The sequence below is a fragment of the Psammomys obesus genome, unplaced genomic scaffold (assembly GCF_907164565.1).
Source record: "Psammomys obesus unplaced genomic scaffold, mPsaObe1.curated_primary_1811, whole genome shotgun sequence".
Taxonomy (NCBI): Eukaryota; Metazoa; Chordata; class Mammalia; order Rodentia; family Muridae; genus Psammomys; species Psammomys obesus.
In genome coordinates, this window is record NW_026593286.1 from 42,285,269 (window position 1) to 42,305,361 (window position 20,093).

Below are 20,093 nucleotides of genomic sequence, written 5' to 3' on the forward strand. Positions count from 1 at the left end.
ATCTATCTATCTATCTATCTATCTATCTATCTATCTATCTATCTATCCATCCATCCACCCATCCATTTTATTCTGCCCTGAATAGCTTGAAACTTCCATACAGGATAAACGGGCTTCAGACTCACAGGACTGCCCGTGGCTCTGCTTCCCACATGCTGAAACTGAAGGAGTGTTCAACTCACTACGCCAGGCTACAGTTTAGTTTTCCACATTTGTGTTGGGAGCATGAAGATCCTTACACCCATGCTTTTTACCCTGATGCCTGAAGGGACGACACCCACATTTGAGGCTATGTGTGAATATGAAATATGCAGAGGAATCAATAGATGCATATTATTATATTATATTATATTATATTATATTATATTATATTATATTATATTATATTATATTATATTATATTATATTATATTATATTATATCTTCTATCTTGAATTGTCCTCTATGATACTTTTTTCTCTCCATAAGATCCAGATCGAGAACATGCATTTTATTTATGATGTTTCTGTATCTTCTATAATATACAACAGTTCTTTAGTCTTTCTTTATCTTTTGTGACTTAGACTTTTTAAATGAATATTTATCATTTATTTTAAACCTCAGTTCAGGTTTATTAAATATCTCCCATGATTCAACTTATGTACCTCCATTCAGAACATTTTAAAAGTGTCATCATGTTCTTTGATAATAATTCATGTAATGTTAAATGATGTTCATCTATTTTCATTAATGATTTTAACTTTGATTCCCAGTTTCTATACTGTTTACTTGCTACTATTGCCTTGCTTCTAATTTAAAAAAAAAAAAAAACAACAGCACTTTAATATAAGCCAGATATGCCTTTAATCCCTGCACTTGGGAGACCACAGGATCTCTCTAAGTTCTAGGCTAGCTTGGTCTACCCAATGAGACCTCATCTCAATTAGTAATAATAATAATACAGTCTTCATCAAAATTTGCCAGGAAAAATGAGAAAAAATGTGTAAGTTTTCCCTGAACCAATCTTAAAATGTTTATAAACTATTAGTTGGTCAAATCAACTTTCCTTTCTCAAAAAGCAAATAAAACTTTATTTGCAAATAAAAAGATAAAAACTTAAGCCCACTTTGAGGCTGTTTTCTTAATACTCTATGACTTAGCAACCTGGCTCATAGCAAAGAAAACTGGTTGTTAAAATACTCAAGTTGTATGTAAAATTTAAGGAGAGAGAAAAAGAATTAAATTTTAAATTTTCCTACTTTGTGAAGTATTGATCACAGTGTAGGAAAACAATGCACATACTTAGGTGCTAGACAAGGCAAAGACCTAACAGGGTAGTCTTTTTAATATCTTTATTATTTCTAATTATATGTGTGTGTCTGTGCACCTGATGGCAGGTTTCCACAGAGGAGTTATGGATGGCTGTGAGCTGCCTCATGTGGATGCTGGGACTTGGACTCAAATCTTCTGGAAGAGCAGTGTGTGTGCTTAACCACTGAGCCATCTCACCAGCCTACAGGAAATTCTTTTAATTATTTATTTTTATATTGTGAACTCATTTATTTAAATTACTTCTATAATTACTGCTTTTTATAATATCTAGTACAGTCAGGGGGAAAAGAGCTAGTCTCTTTTTTTTAATTAAATTTTTACCTTTATATTAATTACAGTTTATTCACTTTGTATCCCAGCTGTAGCCCCTTCCCTCAGCCCCTCCCAATCTTACCCTCCCTCCATCTCTTACCATGCCCCTCTTTAAGTAAATGTATAGGGGAGGTCCTCCTCCCCTTCCAACTGACCCTAGCTTATCAGGTCTCATCAGGACTGGCTGTATTGTCCTCCTCTGTGGCCTGGTAAGGCTGCTCCCCCATCAAAGAGCCACCCACTGAGTTCATGTCAGAGACAGTCCCTGTTCCCCTTACTATGGAACCCACTTGGATACTGAGCTGCCATGGGCTACATCTGAGCAGGGGTTCTAGGTTATATCCATGCATGGTCCTTGGTTGGAGTATCAGTCTCAGAAAAGACCCCTGTGCCCAGATATTTTAGTTCTGTTGAACAGCTAGTCTCTTAAAGTTTTAATTAATGGCACAAACAAAGATAAAGAATTACAAATAAAATTTATATGATAAAACTGTGTATAAAAGCTGTCCCACTGTGCTGTTTCTCAAGTAGCCGGTAGAGTACAGTTAATGGTATAGAAAAACTTTCAACAGAAAATTTAAGGGCTGGAAGGTAAGCCTTAAGTGTCTTTACTGCATGATACAGATTCCTAGAACATTTAAGACTTGCTTAAATTTGAAATCTAAAATAAAAGCAAGCTCTCTGCAACATTCCTCTTATTTCTTACCTTGGCCTATCTTTTAACCAATGTTTTTATTTTCCATTTTTCTATGCTTAGTATGACGAACTGGGGCAGAAAGACATATGACAAGTATGAACATATGACTATATGTTAGTAGGAACAAAAAGGGACACATCTTTACCCATGTTTTTGTCTTCAAAAATGGGAAGCTCATACTATTATGGATGCTTGTTGGGATAAGTTGAGACTGTTGTTATAGAACCTAGATGGACCCTTTCCAGCTGCTGCAGAAGCTGCCTGATACTTCCTTGGGTTCCTGGAACTGAGGTGCACTTTAGAAGCAGATATCTGGTTATTGTCTTGAGTTTTTATATCAGATAAAAAAGAGCAAATCTAAAGTTATTGATGTACATTGCAAAATAGCTTCCAATGATCAAAATATATATTTATTCATACAGGAAGAAATCTCCTCCCAAAACATAGTATATGATCTATTTTCATTATTCATGTTAATATTTTTATTTATGCAAATCTCCAGTTAAATATTTTAATATACTTTTGAGAGTCAGTTATTTCTACAAACTTGGTAGTTTTAAGTTTTCCAAATATTTAAGTTATATTATGTGCCTAAATCCATTCAGAGATAAATCCAAAATATTTGTCCATAGACAAATCGAGATCTGTGTTTGCCTCGTTTGGTAAATCTGGTCACTTTTAAGCAGGTGAGGCTCACCAGAATCAGAACTGAGAAACTGAATGAGGTACTTGATGCCATTATGGTCTCTCATTGCTCGTTGGTTGTTTTCGTTTCCCATACATAGCACCCTGATACAATTCATTACATTCACCAGAACACTTTCTATGTCTAGGTTCAACAGATTTATCAGAGCTGGAATTCCATTCTGAAAAGAAACAAAGGGAATTAAACTTGAATTAATTTAAGATTAATGCTATTTTGTTTGAAAGTCTGTTATCTTTGTGTAAATACATCCTTATTTAAAAGTCTCATGTCTAATGATGTCACACCATAAGTTAAGACAACTGAATAATTCTTATCCAGAAAAACACAGTATTATTGCTGAACTAAGGTAAACACATAATATGCATTATCTAACGCAATAAAATGGAGTGACATAGCACAGCCTAAGCATACTGCATACACAGAGAAATTTTGCCCTAATTCGGGCTAATAGCCAAAATCAACAAGAGAGGTAAAAAGATAAAAGTGAGTAACTTGGGAATTGGATTTGGATGTGGCTATATTTTCAGTATTTTTTCTAAAGAATTGATATTAGACACTGCAATTAAACTTTTTCAGAAAAGTTTTAAAAAATGAACAAAGAAAAATCCTAAAAAGAGCACAAAGAAAACTGGATAGAAATTGTTTTCCACCATAAAGAATTCAAAGTAACAGTATTAAGCCTGGCAGAAGCTTTTATAATAGATGATTCAATTGATATTGAATAAACAACCATATGAAACTGAAGAAACAAATCAAGTAACTTCATGTGTAAATATCTAAAGAAGGAGCTTAAAATATTAGTGGACACAATAGGGTAGATTTTATTTGAGAAAAAGCTTAGCAACTATTGCTTGGTGTTTAGCAAAACCAATTTGCTTTAGTTCTTTCTGGTATACAATTGTGATATATTTTTCACACAGAACGAATATCTTCATTAAGACAAGAAACAACCAGTATATACTATGAAAAACACTCTAACTTTTCTCAAGGGCTTTGTCATGCTGAGCATTAGGCCTCTGGCCCTCTGGGCTACAGACCTGCCGTCACCTAAATGCTTGCTGCTTGCTCAAGTGTCTCCCCTCTCCTTTCCATGATCATCCAGGAGTTTTGTTTCTGTGTAACAGCACATATCTTTCTACCTTTTATGTTGGAGAATTTCTGTCATTGAAAAAAATGTTCCATAAAATAGTACTCACGTATTTGGCAATAACATCTTTGTTTTCACACTTAGCAATATCATATAGAATGACAGCACAGCGAGAATGTAGTTCAGGTTCTTCAGAACTCAGCAGGTCAATCAAAGCAGGAATGCCTTCTGCCTCCACCATAGCATGTACTACACTTTCATGCGTAGAAATATTACACAATAACCCAACAGTCTTACACTGCAGTTTTAGTTTGGGAGATTTTAACAGGTTGACTAAGGCAGGAATGGTGCCTGAAAAAAAAGACTAAAATAAGCATAAATTATTCAAAATCATTTGTAGTCAAACTATTCTAACAGTATTGAAATAATTTTCCTGGTATGGCAGTATAAATAATTATGGACAGTTCTAAAAAGTATAGAATAACAACTTGAAGTGATGTCTTATCTATAAGATAGTGGCTTTTTTCTATTTGCATATTTGATTTCCTATGACATAGATAATCAGACACTTTGTATTAGTAAATCTAAATCATCTTTAAAATGCTAAATGTTGGTGTATGAGAATTGACAATTTTTAATGTAGAAAGGAACTCAGTATGCAGTCAGTTCACTATCTCCCTGTGTCAGCTTCGCAAGTGCTGGGCTTACAGGTGTGCATGAGCATGCTTCTAAAGCACCTCTGTGGGTGCTGAACTGTCATTGTGTGGCAGCATTTGTTTAATTATTTGAATATGCTATCATATGTTATCAAACCAAAAAGAGAACAAAAAAGTGCTGATGTAGTAAAATGTAACACTAGCCTCATTTATTATAATTTATTTATCTACCTGAAATGGAACCATCTATTGTTAACTTCTTGGGGGGGGACATGTTTTTAATGAGTTAAATAAACTTAAGCTTATTCATTCATCAGTATTCATGGAGCATTGCATGTATCTCAATATGTACATTGAGATGTGGATGCCATGCTTGACAGTTCAGACATCCCATCATTTTAGATGGGTGTAGTGTACAGTGCTGCCCTCAGAACAAATCCATGTGGTTGATCCACTTGGTTAGTGAAGAAACTAGGCCAGAGAAATCACACAATTAATGAGGTTTCAAAATGCAGAACTATTTACAAACTGGCCTGACATTTTCTTCTACTTTTCAATTTAAAAAATAAGTTGTGCAAGTGTGGACATGAACTGACTTATAAATGAAAGTAATTCTGGGGCTGCTGTGACAGTTACACTTGACTGTTGCCTGGACATAACCTAGAATCCCCTGAGGGTCTCTGAGAAGGACTGTCTAGATAAGGCTGGCCTGTGAGCATCTATGTGGGGACTTCTTTGTATCCCTAATGTTAAAGGATGTGGAAACTCACCTACATCAAGTACTGTGGGCGACGCCATGGCCTAGGCAGGGGCTTCTGGACTGTACATCTAGAAAGAGGGCTGGGTGCAGAAACACGTGTGTGCATGTGCGCAGCTCTCTCTGCTCCTAACTGGATGTGTGACTAGCTGATTCAAGTTTCTGCATCCTTGACTTCTCTGTAATGATAAACTGTATATAACCTGGATTTATAAGCTCAAATGAAAACTTTCTCTCCTAAGTTGTTTTTTTGTCAGCTTAGATTATCACAGCCAATATTCAACTAGAACAAATGGTTTGATAAACTTCTTTTTATTGATTTTTAAAATTTCAAGTTTTTACAGAAATAGAGTTCCTCCAAAAAGTGTATAGTTTTTGACCATGTGCAATTTTCCCATGAAAAATACGATACAAAGTTGACAAAATCTAAGTGATCTTAAAGAAAAAAGAAGCTTAAAGTCAACTAAAAAGTATTCTTTATAGTTAAAAACATTTTTAAAGCAAAGTTTGCTTGCATACACTTGTAAACGGAACACTCAACAGACTATAAGAGAGTAAGACCCAATTGACACTGCTAAAGTGGCCAGGACCCTGAGACTAGGATAGGTCATGGACCTTTGGGGAAAATCATTATTCTCTTGCTAAAGGAACGTAACAAAAAGTGACTCCTAATGGCATACTGCTTTTCTCATAGATGAGTGCCTTACTCAGCCCACATCAGAGAAGCTTCCTCTTGCTTCTCTAACACAGAGACCCACACTGGACACTGTGCAGAGAATGAGAGACTTTAGCACCCAGTCCCAAATGAAATGTCTTCATCAAGCCCTTCCCTTAAAGGTTCAGAGATCTATGTAGAAGAGGAGGGGGAAAGTGTGTAAGAACCACCCATCCTGAGCAAGAGGCTATCTGCATTTGAAACCAACTGGCAAAGGGGAAATTAGATTTTTCCAGTGGAGTCTCACTAGGTATAGCTACCGTGCTCCAGGGCAGACCCCATGCCTGGAGAGCAGTTGGGAAAAAGCAAGTAAGCAAGCAAACAAACAAAACCTTTGTTATTTTTGTGGATTTTTTTTGTTTCATTTTTCTTTGTTTTGCCATTTTTGTCCTTTCAGACTTTTGCTTATATATTTTCATTTATGGTGTGGTGGGGGTTTCTGTCTTGCTTTGTTTTTGTTTCTTGGGTGTTTGTCTTTGTTTGCTTGTTTAGAAACAGCAAAAAAAAAAATCGTAAAGTTGAGTAGATAGAGAGGAGAGAAGGGTCCTGGAGGAGTTAGGGAAGGGGAAAACATGATCAAATATATTGTATAATTTTTTAATTAAAAAAAGGTGAGGCAACAGGATTACAAGTTCAGGGCCAGCATGGGCTACATGTGAGACCCTATCTCAAAATAGAAACATATATGTCTATATATTACCTGAGAGAAAGAGTGTGTACTTTGCATCTGCTACAAGTATTAAACATGTATGTCTGTTAATATAAATATATTCCATACATATAATGTATTAAAATGGTTGCCCTGAACATAATATAGCTTCACTTAATATATGAAAAGACAAAGATGGTTAATATATTTTATATTACCTGCATCCAAAATACATTTCCAGTAATGCTCCTTTGCTAAGCAAATTACTTCTAAAGACATGACAGCCATCATCCTTCGCTTGAAGCTTTCACACTGCAACATTTCTGATAGGAGTTCAATAGAAAAACACAACTGTAGTTCACATCAGAGGCTGACTGTTTTTATGTAGGTAAAGAAACACAAGAGTTGAGATTATCCCATCCCCAGCTTCATGTGCTAAATTCCCTCGTTTATGTTCCTCTGGGAGTTGCTGAATAGACTACCTTAGCTTGGATCTGGAGTGGTCCTCAAAGGCCCTTCCAAATGGTTTAGATACTAGCTAAACTTGCTGCTGAAAGATGATGGACACTTTAAGAGGTGGGACTTAGAGGGAAATTTCAGGTCATTGGGGAAGCATCCTTGAAGGGGATGTGAGATTCTGTCTCTTCCTCTTCCTGTCTCTGTTTTATTATACCTCTAATGAGGCAAATAAGTCATGGGCCCCTGCAACAGGCTCCTGGAATAAGTGTTATTACTTCATTGCAGCCAATCCTGTGAGCACAAATAAAGCCGCTCTGCAGATCTTGATTATCTTGGAATTTGTACAGAAGCTATGTCCAAGGTCTCTGTGGTTTATATAATACATAATATATACATTATATTATATTAATTATATTTATTACATTATATATTATAATATTATAATATTATGTTATATTATTAATATATTATATTATATTTTATTATATATATTGAAAAAATCCTAAAATTATTTGACTTTGGTCTGAACAGCTTACATTGACTAGTAATACAGCTCAAATTCACTTGAAAAATAATAGATTTGTCATGTGTCTATGATTAGTTTTGAATAAAATCTGAGTAGAAGATTTAAAGAATAAAGTAAACTACATTATCAATATAATTTTAATAAGGATTAAATTAGATATGGTGATTTGCACATTTCCTGAAAATGATTTATATAGTTTTTTTTAAATATAGTACAAATTTGAACTCCAAACAAAACATATGTACACTTCTAAACAATGTCTACGGTCTGAGAAAGCATGGGGCTGTATCTTCCTGTCATTCTTTCTCTGGCCTCTGTCTTTAAAGCTGTCCTGGTCCTTTCTACTCCAAAGGCTAATTAACTGCTGCTAATTAGTTGAATTTTGCTCATAGTGGGAATGGGCAGTGTGAGGAGAGAGAGCTATTTCAGGGCTTCAGGCAATAGGCTAGCTGTTTCTGCTGGTGTCATTATCATGTAATCACCAGGACTTTCTAACCACGGCTACTAAAACTAGCGGCCTTTGGGAGTTTCCTATGCCTTTAAGGCATCATGTCAGGGGTCAGAATTAGAAGTATTTGTAGTGGTTGTCTGTTATAAGTCAAGTCAATCCTCACAGTCACTCTTTTAAAATACTAAGGTGCAACAACATATGTGCATAAAAATAAACACTAAGATATTTCCCAGCATCTCCTCGGGTTGATATACACCAAAAATGTCATTAATTAACAAATGCCAAGATTGGTACTGACACCATTTTGAACAAATAGTTGGGCATCATTGTGTGTGTGTTGTGTGTTGTGTTTGTGTGTTTTGCGTGTGTGTGCATTCAGAAGCATTTGTTTGTGTGTATACAGTGTTTGTGTGAATGTTTTTTTTGTGTGTGCATTTATGTGCATTTTTGTGGGTACTGTTTGAGTAAATGTGCTTTGTGTCTGTGACCACATGTGCATTTGTGTACATACATACACACCACATGTGTATCTGTTTTGTGTGTATACATTTTGTGTGCATGTGTGAGCATATGTGTTTGGTATTTGCGTGAATGTGTGGGTTTTGTATGTGCATGAATGTACATTTGTATCAGAGTGGGGTGCAGAGGTCAACACTGAGTATTTTGACCTTTTCTATTCTTTAACTTCCTCTTCTCTACTTTTTGAGACAGGGTTTCTCTGTTTTAGCTCTGGCTGTTATGGAACTCCCTCTATAGACCAGGCTGGCCTCAAACTCAGAGACCCAGCTGACTCTCTCCTGAGACAGGGTTCCCCACTGTCCCTGGAGCTCATCAGTTGGCTACACTAGCTAGCCAGTGAGCTCCAGGGACTAGCCCGTCTCCCATTTTTATTGCTGTCATGTCCTCCCTGTTTTCTCTTGAGTGTTTGTCTGCTGCTATTACGATTTAATCTTCATGAAATTTTCATAGGGTCTTGGAAATGAGTAAATTTCCATGTCTACCTTAAACTGACCTAATACCTTTATCTTTATAATAGTTCTAGCTAGATTAAACACAAAGTTGGGGTAAATTCTCAATTTTGCAAATCCAAGCTCCAGGACTACAAGCAGACCATGATGCCCAAGTTTACTTGTGCACTTAGCATCCGTATTGAGGTCCTCATGCTTGCACAGCACGTGCTTTACTGAGGCATCTCCTGAACCCAAAGGACCAAGCATCTTAAACCAGAAGAATCAGGTTGAAATATTAGCTCTTATCTTACTGCACTGGAAAACACAGTTCTCATTCTCCATCTTTCTTTTTGCTTTAATTTTCATTTTATGGTCATGATTCAAAATTATATCTCACTAAAATACCTACAGCAAAATATTGTGATTTTGCACCTTCTGGGATCACCTCTCTAGAAGGCAGGAATTTGGACTCCCCAGATCTGCATAATTTGATACTCTGCTGCATCTTGCTGCCTTGGCATCAGGCTTTGTTTCTGGCTTCATGTTACAGGAAATGGAAAACCAGCTCAATGTTGCTCTGCCATTTCCTCATATTTATAGTTGTTGCTTGAACCGATACTTAGAATTACAGTGTCTATACAAATGTCACTTTCAGGTGAGCACTGTAGTGATCCATGGTGGTGTCCCATCTCTAATGATTTTTCTCTGGTGGAATCTTTCCATATTTGAGATTCATCATCTTCATTTTTCCTGGCACTCTCCTGTGCCTTTTCTTAAGACTAGCTCCACTCTGGAATACTCCTTTGCTGTCATCCTTGAAATTCCCAGTGCCTTTCTTTCTGCTCCCTGGGGCCTTCCCACTTCTGTTCACCATGGGAAAAGGCTGACTTGATGCCTGCTGGTTTTTCTGGCTAGGCTCTGTGAAAAGTACTGGCACTGCCTGTTCTCCAGCCTCCTAAGGACTGTGAATGGTGAAATTTGAGACATTCTCAGCTTTCTTAACACTGGCTTGGGATTCCCTGGGAGACAAAGTCTAAGAGGTGCCTGCCTGGCCCATCACTCTTGTGCCTCCTGCTTTTTCTTTATTCTTGAGCTGCTGCTATTTTGTTGTTTAATTGTAATGGAGTTTGGGGAAGGACATGTACATTCAACAGACTATGTAACCCTTGTTTTTCTGGATAGGTTGAACACAAAATTTCGCATAAAACTTTCATCAAAATATGAAGGAAAACTTTAATAAAAGTTTAAAATTAAGGAATAAACAGGAAAAAAACCTTTGCTACTTAAGCTTGAATTTTTTTCTTTTTCTTTCTTATTTTTGGAATTCAGTTTACAAATAGAGAAAATGATGTTCTGACTTCTAAGAAAATTAGAAAATAAAAAAATAACATTGTGTAAGAAATAGTTCAAGGTCACCAATCTTTAAGTTAGAAATCAAACTACTTTTGCACACAGAAATATAGTTCCCATTATCAATTGTACTATTGTTGGTTTCAAAACATAAATTTATATCCTTTTAATTATAAAGATTATACATTGTAGGGCTGGAGTGATGGCTCAGAGGTTAAGAGCACAGACTATCCTTCCAAAGGCTCTGAGTTCAATTCCCAGCAATCATATGGTGGCTCATAACCATCCATAATGAGATATGATGCCCTCTTCTGGCATGCAGGCAGAATACTATATAAATAATAAATACGTTTTTTAAAAGTCTCTGTCCCTTTAAAAAAAAGATATACATAGTATATTATTTATTTATTCCATTTAAATTTATCAGTGATCATATTACAGAATAACCAGAACATTTACTTATAGTGAAAGCATATGTTCTATACTCACCTACCAAAGTTTCCCAAACTGCAAGTTCAGGGATATTCTGCTCTATTATATACTTCAGTACTTCTGTATGAAAAGTAAGCACTGACAAATGAATGATATTATTTCCTTTTGTATCTGTTTTTCTCCAGTTAGCGCCCAGAGAAAACAGGTACTGAATCGTGTCCAGTGCTCCTGAAGTGGCAGCAAGTAAGAGCGGAGTACACTGATTCCTAAAATCAAGCACACATTGTCACATCAGTCTTATTGCATTGCTGAAAGAGCTCTAATTTATATCATCACTTTGTCTTCCTGTAGAGTCTCATTCTGTGCAGTCCACATATTTGCCTCCCTGGCTACCTGCCCTTGTAGTCATCTCTGTCTTCTCTCTCATTTATTATGCCTTATGATGTATTTGGAAGTTGATACAACACAAAATAATTAAAATACACTATCCTATCTAATCTTTCCAGCAGCTTATAAATTACTGAACATATAATCAGGTATTATCAACTCACTTTACAAATATCAAATAGATTTGATAGTTGTCCAGCACATGTTTTCATATTTTACATTTAATTCCAAATCCCAGTCTCCTCATTGTAGCAGAAGCTAACAGTGTGGGAAAGACTGTTGTCTTGTATGATGGAGACACTTGCGTTGTGTGCATGGTTATCAACATGGTGCTTTAGCTCCCACCGTCCCTCAGATGTATGTGACCGTTCAAACAAGTGTGGCTAACAGGACGGCAGTGGAAGTTGCAAGGATGACTCTATTAAGAGAAAGGAGTATGTGCTATATTTCTACTCCTATCTATAATGCAGGCATGAAAATGGACAGGAGTTGTTGCCATTTTGTGCTATGGGAGGGAAGCCATATATTAAGGAACAGTAAGAGAAACCCAGTGTCCTTCAAACCACAAAGCCAGCATGTAAATAATAGACAGTTGCTTTAAGAATTAGCGTAAAGTATCCCTACAACAGTTTTGGAGAATCTAAATAAATCACCTTGTCTTTAGATTTGTAGACAAGCCTCAGGAAGACTTTATACCTCTACTCTAAAAATGACTCTTAAGCAGAATTATGAAACAGAAGACAATTGGAGACACTTCCTGTTTCCAATTTTCCTTCTTTTTGCTTGCATATTCTCTAGAAGCAAGTAGTTGCTTCTGCTGTCATACCGTTCTGTCCACTTTGATCTGGAGACAAGAGCAACTTTCTTCTTCTTAGTCACACAACCTAATAAACTTATCTGTGAAGCTACATTATTGATGCAAAAGTGAAAGAAATCCCCAGAATCCACTCTTTATTCCTCTAGGAAACACACATAGGCAGATGGAAGCTTTGACCTTTCTAAAGTTCAACGTTAAGCAGTAGGGGAAGTAGGGACCAGACGGGATGTCAGTGCTTTGCACAGCTGTCACTGGTAACCCATGCCAATCATGCCCCTAAGGTCAACTGTAGTAAGAAGCCCTTACAAATGCTCAGCAACTCACTCAGCTGTTGCCTCGGCCTCCACCAAACTAGGGTCCTTCCTGCAGAGCGCAATGATGATGCAGATGTTGTCATAGAATGCAGCGAAGTGGATAGGCATCCAGCCTCTCTTCTCAGTAAGTGTGTAGTCAGCTTTGAAACACAGTAGACAGACGGTTGCTTCCAGAGAGCACGCTTGCGCTGCCAGGTGTAGAGGCGTTGGACCTGAGATCAATGACAATTGCTCAGTAGTTAAACAGCTAGCACTCCTAAAATAAATAACAAAACACGCCTTTATGAAGCCCACCATATAGCTTAGTGCTATGTAATTAATAATAATTAAAAAAAAAAAAAACCTCCAAAGCAAGCACTAAAACAATTATTTGGCCCGTTCCCACTAGTGGGCAGCCCTGGGAGAGGATTGGAGGGTGGAGAAAAATAAGGTCCCATTCTCTCTGTAGGGACTCTCAGGTGTGCTGTGTCCCCTCACCACAGTAAGGTGGCCTGTTTAAGTGCCTGGTCCCACTCTGCCCTAGCCAGTTGGAGCCTTTTAAAGTAGTTGTGGGTTTTTTTTTTGTTTGTTTGTTTTTATGAAAGAAATCTTCTTTATTTACCTTATATAGACTCTAAAGGTATACGGAAAGTCTCTTAAATGTGTATAAAGGAAATGGAAATCTAAGGGCAAGGATGTTTTTGGTTTTTGTTTCCATATCCAATGCTCATCTCAAAACTTGGTCCTCAGCAAAAGTAATTATTCCCCAGAGTCCATATATCATTATTGCCACTAGATGGCAGCATGTCTAAATTATATTAACTTGTTTGTGAAAACAGGGCAATGGAGGTTGGTTTAGGGTCTTGCACATACTGGGCAAGCACCATACCGCTGAGCAGCATTCCTAGCTCTTAACTGCTTATGTACAAGCTGCCAAAACCACTTGGAAACTGAATTTATAAATACAAGTAGAGATTATAGCAAAATCTCTCTTAAATATTATTTTAAAAAAAACACCTAATTTATGCATATCAGTAACCATGGGCATGAAATTATACTTCAAAGTGAAAATGAAACCTCATTATTTTACATTTTTGTGCAACAAAACATTTGTAGAATGTATACTATACAGAGTTTTATTTTTATTTTTTGATGGGGTAATTGTTTATTTTCAAGACAATTTCATGTAACACAAGCTAGTCTTTTTTTTTTAATTTAAAGATAAATGCCTATAGAGTGTTTTTTTTTAAAGATTTTATTTATTTATTTTGAAAGCTCTATATGTAAACCAATATGCCAGAAGATGGCAGTAGAAGGTATAGATGGTTGTGAGCCACCATGTGGTTGCTGGGAATTGAACTCAAGACCTCTGGAAGAACAGACAGAGCTCTTAACCACTGAGCCATCTCTCCAGCCCCACAAGCTAGTCTTGAACTCACCTTATAACTAAGGATGACCCTAACCCTGTTTCCTGCTTCTCCTTCTCATGTGCTGGGGCAACAGGTTTGTGTCACCACACCCAGCAGAAAGGTTTAGGATATACAATAATCTTTTAAAATACACATGCTTCATTTATGCCTTACCGTTTCTTTCTTTTTTCACATCCACTTTGGATGACTCTGTTTAAAAAGAAAAATCACATAGAAACATGATTACTAATATATCGCAGTTTCCTAAATGAGTCAGAAAGGACAAATTGACAGTGTGTTGATACAAAGAGAAAAATTACACCAGACAAAGTGGAGTACAGTTTCTGGAAGAGACATTGGGTGTGTGGCGTGGACCCACAGCACGTCAGAGCTGACCGGGAAACTCTGCTTTTCCAGTGGATCTGCATGCGGATCCAAGCATGCACACGGGAGAATGTGGTGAGTTAGCAGTAATATTGCTAGCAGAACTGTTTATTCACACTCTGAACCATACCTATTCATCCTGGAATCTGAGAAGGACAGGATGAATAGAAGATTTTTACTTACCAAAGGTTCTTTTCATGTTAAAAAGTGCTTAAAGGTCAATTAGCTACTCACTGTACTTTAATCATTGAGTTCTGCTTTATGGTAATTGGGTTCGTTCATTATTGAACAAGGTTTAAAAACGGAATGAGACCTTGGCTGAACATGATGAAGCGCCTCTGGTTGACGTTGAAGTTGGCGTTACACAGCTGGCATATGATAGAGACCCGATTGTGCAGGGCAGCATGATGGAAAATGGCATAGCCTGCTTCATCAGAAACATTGATTGTTGAGCTTGAGGTTTTACGGCTAAATGTGTGGAAAACAGCAGACAAGCCGCGTTCAACGGCCGACTTCAAACCAAATGGGATACTCTAAAATTTAAAGGTCAGCATTAGTTTTCAAGATAGTTTTGTTGATAAAAATACATCTCACATTTTCTTTGAAGAGGAGGAGCACAGAGTGTATTAGCAGAGTCCCAAGGGAGCTGTTCGCTCTTTGCCACGCTACAGCAGGGCAGCATGTCTCCCTGGACCATGCTCAATCAACATCGTGGAGCTACAGGGATATTGAGAGCATAGAAATGTATTTGGAAAGATTGCTTCCTTTCTTTTAGAGTAAACAGTAGCTTCGTCCTTGCAGACAATTTCAGCAAAGTGGACAGATGTCTTCCTGAAATACTTTCAAAGCAAATGAAGATTATCTGCTTCTCTCTAACGTAAGGACAACTCAAGAAACGAGATATATAGTGGAGACTTTCCCTTCTTTATCTAGTTCTCACACAAAGAGGTAAAAAAAATATCGTGTTGTTCTTTGAGATGTTCTGATGAATATTTTAATTTAGACTGCTTATTAAAGTTTTAAAATTATGGCTTTTTAAACAAATAAATGGAAAGGAGGTATCAGTGTAACCTTTGAGGTTGGAGAGCCGACTGGCCAGTCCCAGTAGCTAAGGCAAAGTCTGTACAACCGATGGAGGGCTGACTCTGGCCCTCAGTCTTCACACCAGAAGGAAGCCGCGGGGTGCCTCTTACTCTGTGACTATTAACTCTTTGAACTTCACATTTCTCACTTGTATAACAGAAGGGAAAGCAATACAAGTAGTCCTTCAAAGGAGCTTTCCTATCTATAGTAGTAGTTAAACATTAGAAATCAGTAAATATTTACCATTCAGATTAACCACAATCCAGTTTATCGGCAATATATTTGTATTTTGCCAAAATGTATAATCTGGAACCATATAGATTATTAGCTAATAAAAACTGGAGTTTTCACTTCATATTGAAGTATTTATGTAAAATCAGTTCATCCCTAGTGTAAGGATGTAACGTTAGAGCAGCTGCAGGAGCCCTTCCATTCTCAGGGGTCTCTCCTGGGGAAGAGAATTTGCTTAAAAGAGTATTGGTGGCCACAGCTCTTGCTCTCTGCTCATTTCCCTGCCTTTTGCTTGGGCTTCAGAGACCTTGACAGTAAGCTTGTGTAATAAAACTACTCCTATTCTCAGAAAAGTTTTAAGAAAACACACACACACAGAAACTCCTGACTTGTGGGTCCCTATTTCCTCTTGTCAGAGCCCTTGCCATACTGTTATCTGTCCATAGCCACTAATGAAACTTCTAGAAAACTCCATACCCCCAACAACCCATCTCAGTGTCCTTCTTGAACCTTGCATCCTAGGCCTTTCACCTAGTATAGAATAATATGGGACATGAACTTATGGCAATATGTAATGTTTTGCAATTTGTGATAAGCAATAAAATACCTTGCATTTCATGGCTTTTTTGAAACCAAATTTTTTTTTAAATTGCTCATGTAATTGAGCTTCAGTCAATGGAAGCCTTTTCGTTCTCAGATTGTTCACGATTTCATTAATGGCGCCCCACCATTGAGTTTTATATAATTGCTGGTAGAAATTTCCAAGGTCAAAATAGATCACATAGTAGCTATAAAAAAAAAAAATAAAGAAAAGGGGTGTGTTTTATAGCTTTGAAGTAATTTGCTACTTACTTATATAATGTCAAAACTTGCCTATTCCATAATAATTACATATAGAACTATAGCTTGAATGTAAAAATAGTAGCATTATTACCAACTGTTACTGAGACTTTAGCTTGATAATTAGCCTTTTATTGACCATTTGAGTGGTTCTGTATTCTCATGACAGAGATTAAGGACACTATCTTCAAGTCACTAAAAGCCCAGGTTGTAGGAAGAAAGAGTTGTAAATTCATCTTCCACCTCTGTTTTCCTTCCTCTTACTGTTTTAATCTAATTGTGTCCATAAATTGTTTTTCTGAGGGATAATATATCTTCAGCCCAACATGGAATAAGGTTTTAGGTAATGGCTCCTTGGCTTTTACTGAATCAGTAGGCTTAAGAAACTGCCACTCTACCCTGAGACACGGGATTGAAGACCTGAAACTAACACAGGCCCTTCTGGAGCAGAGCAACGGCAAACCCTTGAATTCACTCTGTTCCACGCAGCTGTGTCCTCTCATCATTGAAGAACTTCTGCTTCCCTGAGAGGAAGCACTGTGCCTATTCTGGCAGGAATGCAGATGGTCTTAATGGAAGCACTTTGTGCCACTTGGTGTCACAGTAAGACTATATTCGGAGCCTGTGATGCCTCTACTGCCCTAGGAGTAATTGGCTGCTCAAGAAAAGACTGCTTGTACCCAGAGCTCATCTCATGAGATGATTTTGTGATATCCAGGGTCAGCTGTATAGCAAGGTAGCACTGGCCACATAGAGATGCTTATCAGAAGCACAGAAATTCCAGATGGCCCATGCATCAAAGTTAGCAGCTAGATATTTCAGCCAGGTAACCTTCATTCAAGTGCTGTGTGGTGATTTAGTATATAGCTTATTCAAACCCTAAGTGTGCTTACTAACAGGGACTTTAGGGAAGCCTCACTTTGAAACTCCCTCCCTCCATCTTCTTCTGCTTGGAAATGTGTGCCTGGCTTAGGTACTGTGGTGAGGAGCTTTCCTGACATACTTGTTTCATTAAGTAGATTTCTGACCAATTTCCCCACATGTACAACAGTATCGTGAAACTGGTATGTTCTTCTCCAAAATGGGTATTTCAGGACAGTTAATCTATTTGCTGCAATAACTGTCACCTTTAGAAGTTTCTCTACTCCTGTGGACTTCCGATTCATTCACTACCTGATTGTATTCTCACGACTTTATTCTGGTATGGTGAGAAAAGTTCACCAACACGGATTCCCAAATGCTGCACATTATTAAAAAACCAGAGAAACAGCAGCACAGTGATATCACATTGCAGTGATTGGATCTCTTACAGTTCAATAGCAGGATGCATGTATATACTGTTGCACTAAGGACAGTCTCTCATTAATATAGCTCCTCTCCCCCTGGCTTCCATGCACTGTCAGAATCAGTGATGTCCCAGAAGCCTGACAGAAGCCGAAGAATAAAATGTCTTCCATAGATGTCTCCAGGACATCATGTGGGCTGGCAAGACCTGTCTATGGAATATTTAGTGTGTGCCGAATCTTTGAGCAGGAGCTTCCTCATACAAAGAGATAATGACCCACTTAAGACACAAGATGTTTCCATGGGTTCTGCATGTGGTGAAGAGGCGCCTCCTCACACAGGTCCTCAAATATCCTGCTCTTCCTCCTTCAGAATTGTGATCACATGGTCCCTGGCTTTGCCACTAGCAAATAGACCCATCACATTTCATTCTTTGTCTTTATACTCCCTCATCCCCACGAATCTTTTCAAATTTTTATTTCTTTACAATTTTTATTTCCACCTCTTTCCATCTTATTAACTTTCCCCCACTTTACCATTTTACTTGCTGCAAATAGTATTCATAAATCACAGTCTCATTAAAATTCTCTTACCAAATCCCAGACAACTTTAGAGGGAGCTCTTTATTTTTGAGTTGTCATTTTTGATGTATTTGATGCTTTACTATTTCTATTCTTACACACAACACCATGTGCCTGCTACAATGTCACAGTCTCCTGGTTCCCTTCCTTGTAAGCTATACTCTCCCAGTCTCCTTTGCTCTCTCTCCCACGTCTCTGCTATTCCATCTTTGAAATTTCTATCCTCCAGAATTCCAGGCGTGGTCCTATTGTCTTAGCTACCTCCATGCCACCAGGGGAAACAAACAAGCAAAGAAACCTTCCTATGTGCTTTTCTTCACCTCTAGTCCAAATATTTTCTCTGAGCTCTATAACCTTTGTTTTCAAACTTCAGTATCCATGATGAAATAAAAGAACACAGTACATGAAGGTCCTACCAGCACAGGAAGAACCATACCATTTTCAGAAGATGAAAGGCATAAGCAAGGTCTGCCAGAGAGGGTTTGGAACTACTAAGACAGTCCTTATGGAAACGAAATGGTGTGTGCTATGTCTACTGCTTTTGGCTGCCCCTCAGAATTTGGTTCCCTACTCCATCCCTACTTAAGGCTTATGCTCCTCGTATGAATTAGGTGCAAGCTCTAAGGCTATTTGCAGGATCTATCAAAGTGTGTGAAGTAATAACCAGTTAGTACTCTTTTGAGTTTGTAATTCACATCATCACTGTTCTAGGATTGCCGTTCTAAAGGTTTAAACCAACTTTGCATGTTGACACTTTCTCATTTTCTACTAACATTCAGCAAGTTGTGGCTGGTTTAAATGGAAAACTCCTCACCTCTTTCCATAAAACTCCATAACCGGTACTGAGTAAAATTCTTTGTATCCCGAATCTTCTGCAAAGGTATTAGCAGCACACTCTCGTATTTTTTCAATATTTTCCTAAAATACAAATCACACATTTAAAAAAATCCTTAAGCAAACTTAATAATTATGTTTCTTTATATGAAATTTTATACATGTAAATGAAAAATAATTTCCCAGAGAAATCTGATAATTGTGTATATCCAATTCATACTTTGAGAATAAATAAGAAAAAGAAAATATATTATCACTATGATATTATATAATACACACCAGACAGACAGACAAGAAAGGGCACTGAGGTGTATGACACCACCAGGTTCCTGATGAGGGGTCAGTCTTCTCAAACTCAAGACTGTCTTTTTTCTTTTCATATTTGAAAAATGTGGATGGATTAGCATAAGCGTTCAGGAATGAATCTATGTATTTGTTTATTTTTCTTTTTTCTTAATGAAGTCATCTCTGATGTGTGGCTGGTTGGCTTTGGACTCATGATCCTCCGCCCTGTTGGGATTTCAGGTATGTGAACTCATGATCCTCTGCCCTGTTGGGATTTCAGGTATGTGGACTCATGATCCTCTGCCCTGTTGGGATTTCAGGTATGTGCACTCATGATCAGCCATGTGTGGGTTTCTATTGTGTACTTTAGCTAACTATCCAAAGACAAACACTGCTCATTTCAAATCTGTAAATTCTGTGATGAAAATAACTGTGTCTGGTTTGTTTACCAGCTAATTTTCCAAGACAGTTGCTCAGAGGTAGCTGCACTCAATTCATGTTTGTTTCAATAATGCATGAGAAAAGATAGTGACCTGTGAGAATAATTGTCTAGAGACCTGTCTGGTGTCTAACAAGTCACTCTTTTTCAGTGAAAACTTATCTAAAC

At 37.4% G+C, this 20,093-nt stretch overlaps 1 protein-coding gene across 1 annotated transcript in view; it reads right to left on the bottom strand.

Moving 5' to 3' along the window:
- Ankar (ankyrin and armadillo repeat containing) overlaps positions 1-20,093 on the bottom strand; it is a 48,956-nt gene that overhangs the window by 17,653 nt on the left and 11,210 nt on the right. Inside the window, exons 5-13 of the mRNA XM_055616395.1 lie at positions 19,182-19,285; positions 16,270-16,450; positions 14,662-14,881; positions 14,139-14,174; positions 12,587-12,788; positions 11,116-11,324; positions 7,109-7,213; positions 4,223-4,464; positions 3,018-3,186 (exon numbers count right to left, since the gene is read on the bottom strand). Of these exons, the coding sequence (XP_055472370.1) occupies positions 3,018-3,186; positions 4,223-4,464; positions 7,109-7,213; positions 11,116-11,324; positions 12,587-12,788; positions 14,139-14,174; positions 14,662-14,881; positions 16,270-16,450; positions 19,182-19,285 (1,468 nt within the window). The remainder of the gene's footprint in view (positions 1-3,017; positions 3,187-4,222; positions 4,465-7,108; positions 7,214-11,115; positions 11,325-12,586; positions 12,789-14,138; positions 14,175-14,661; positions 14,882-16,269; positions 16,451-19,181; positions 19,286-20,093) is intronic.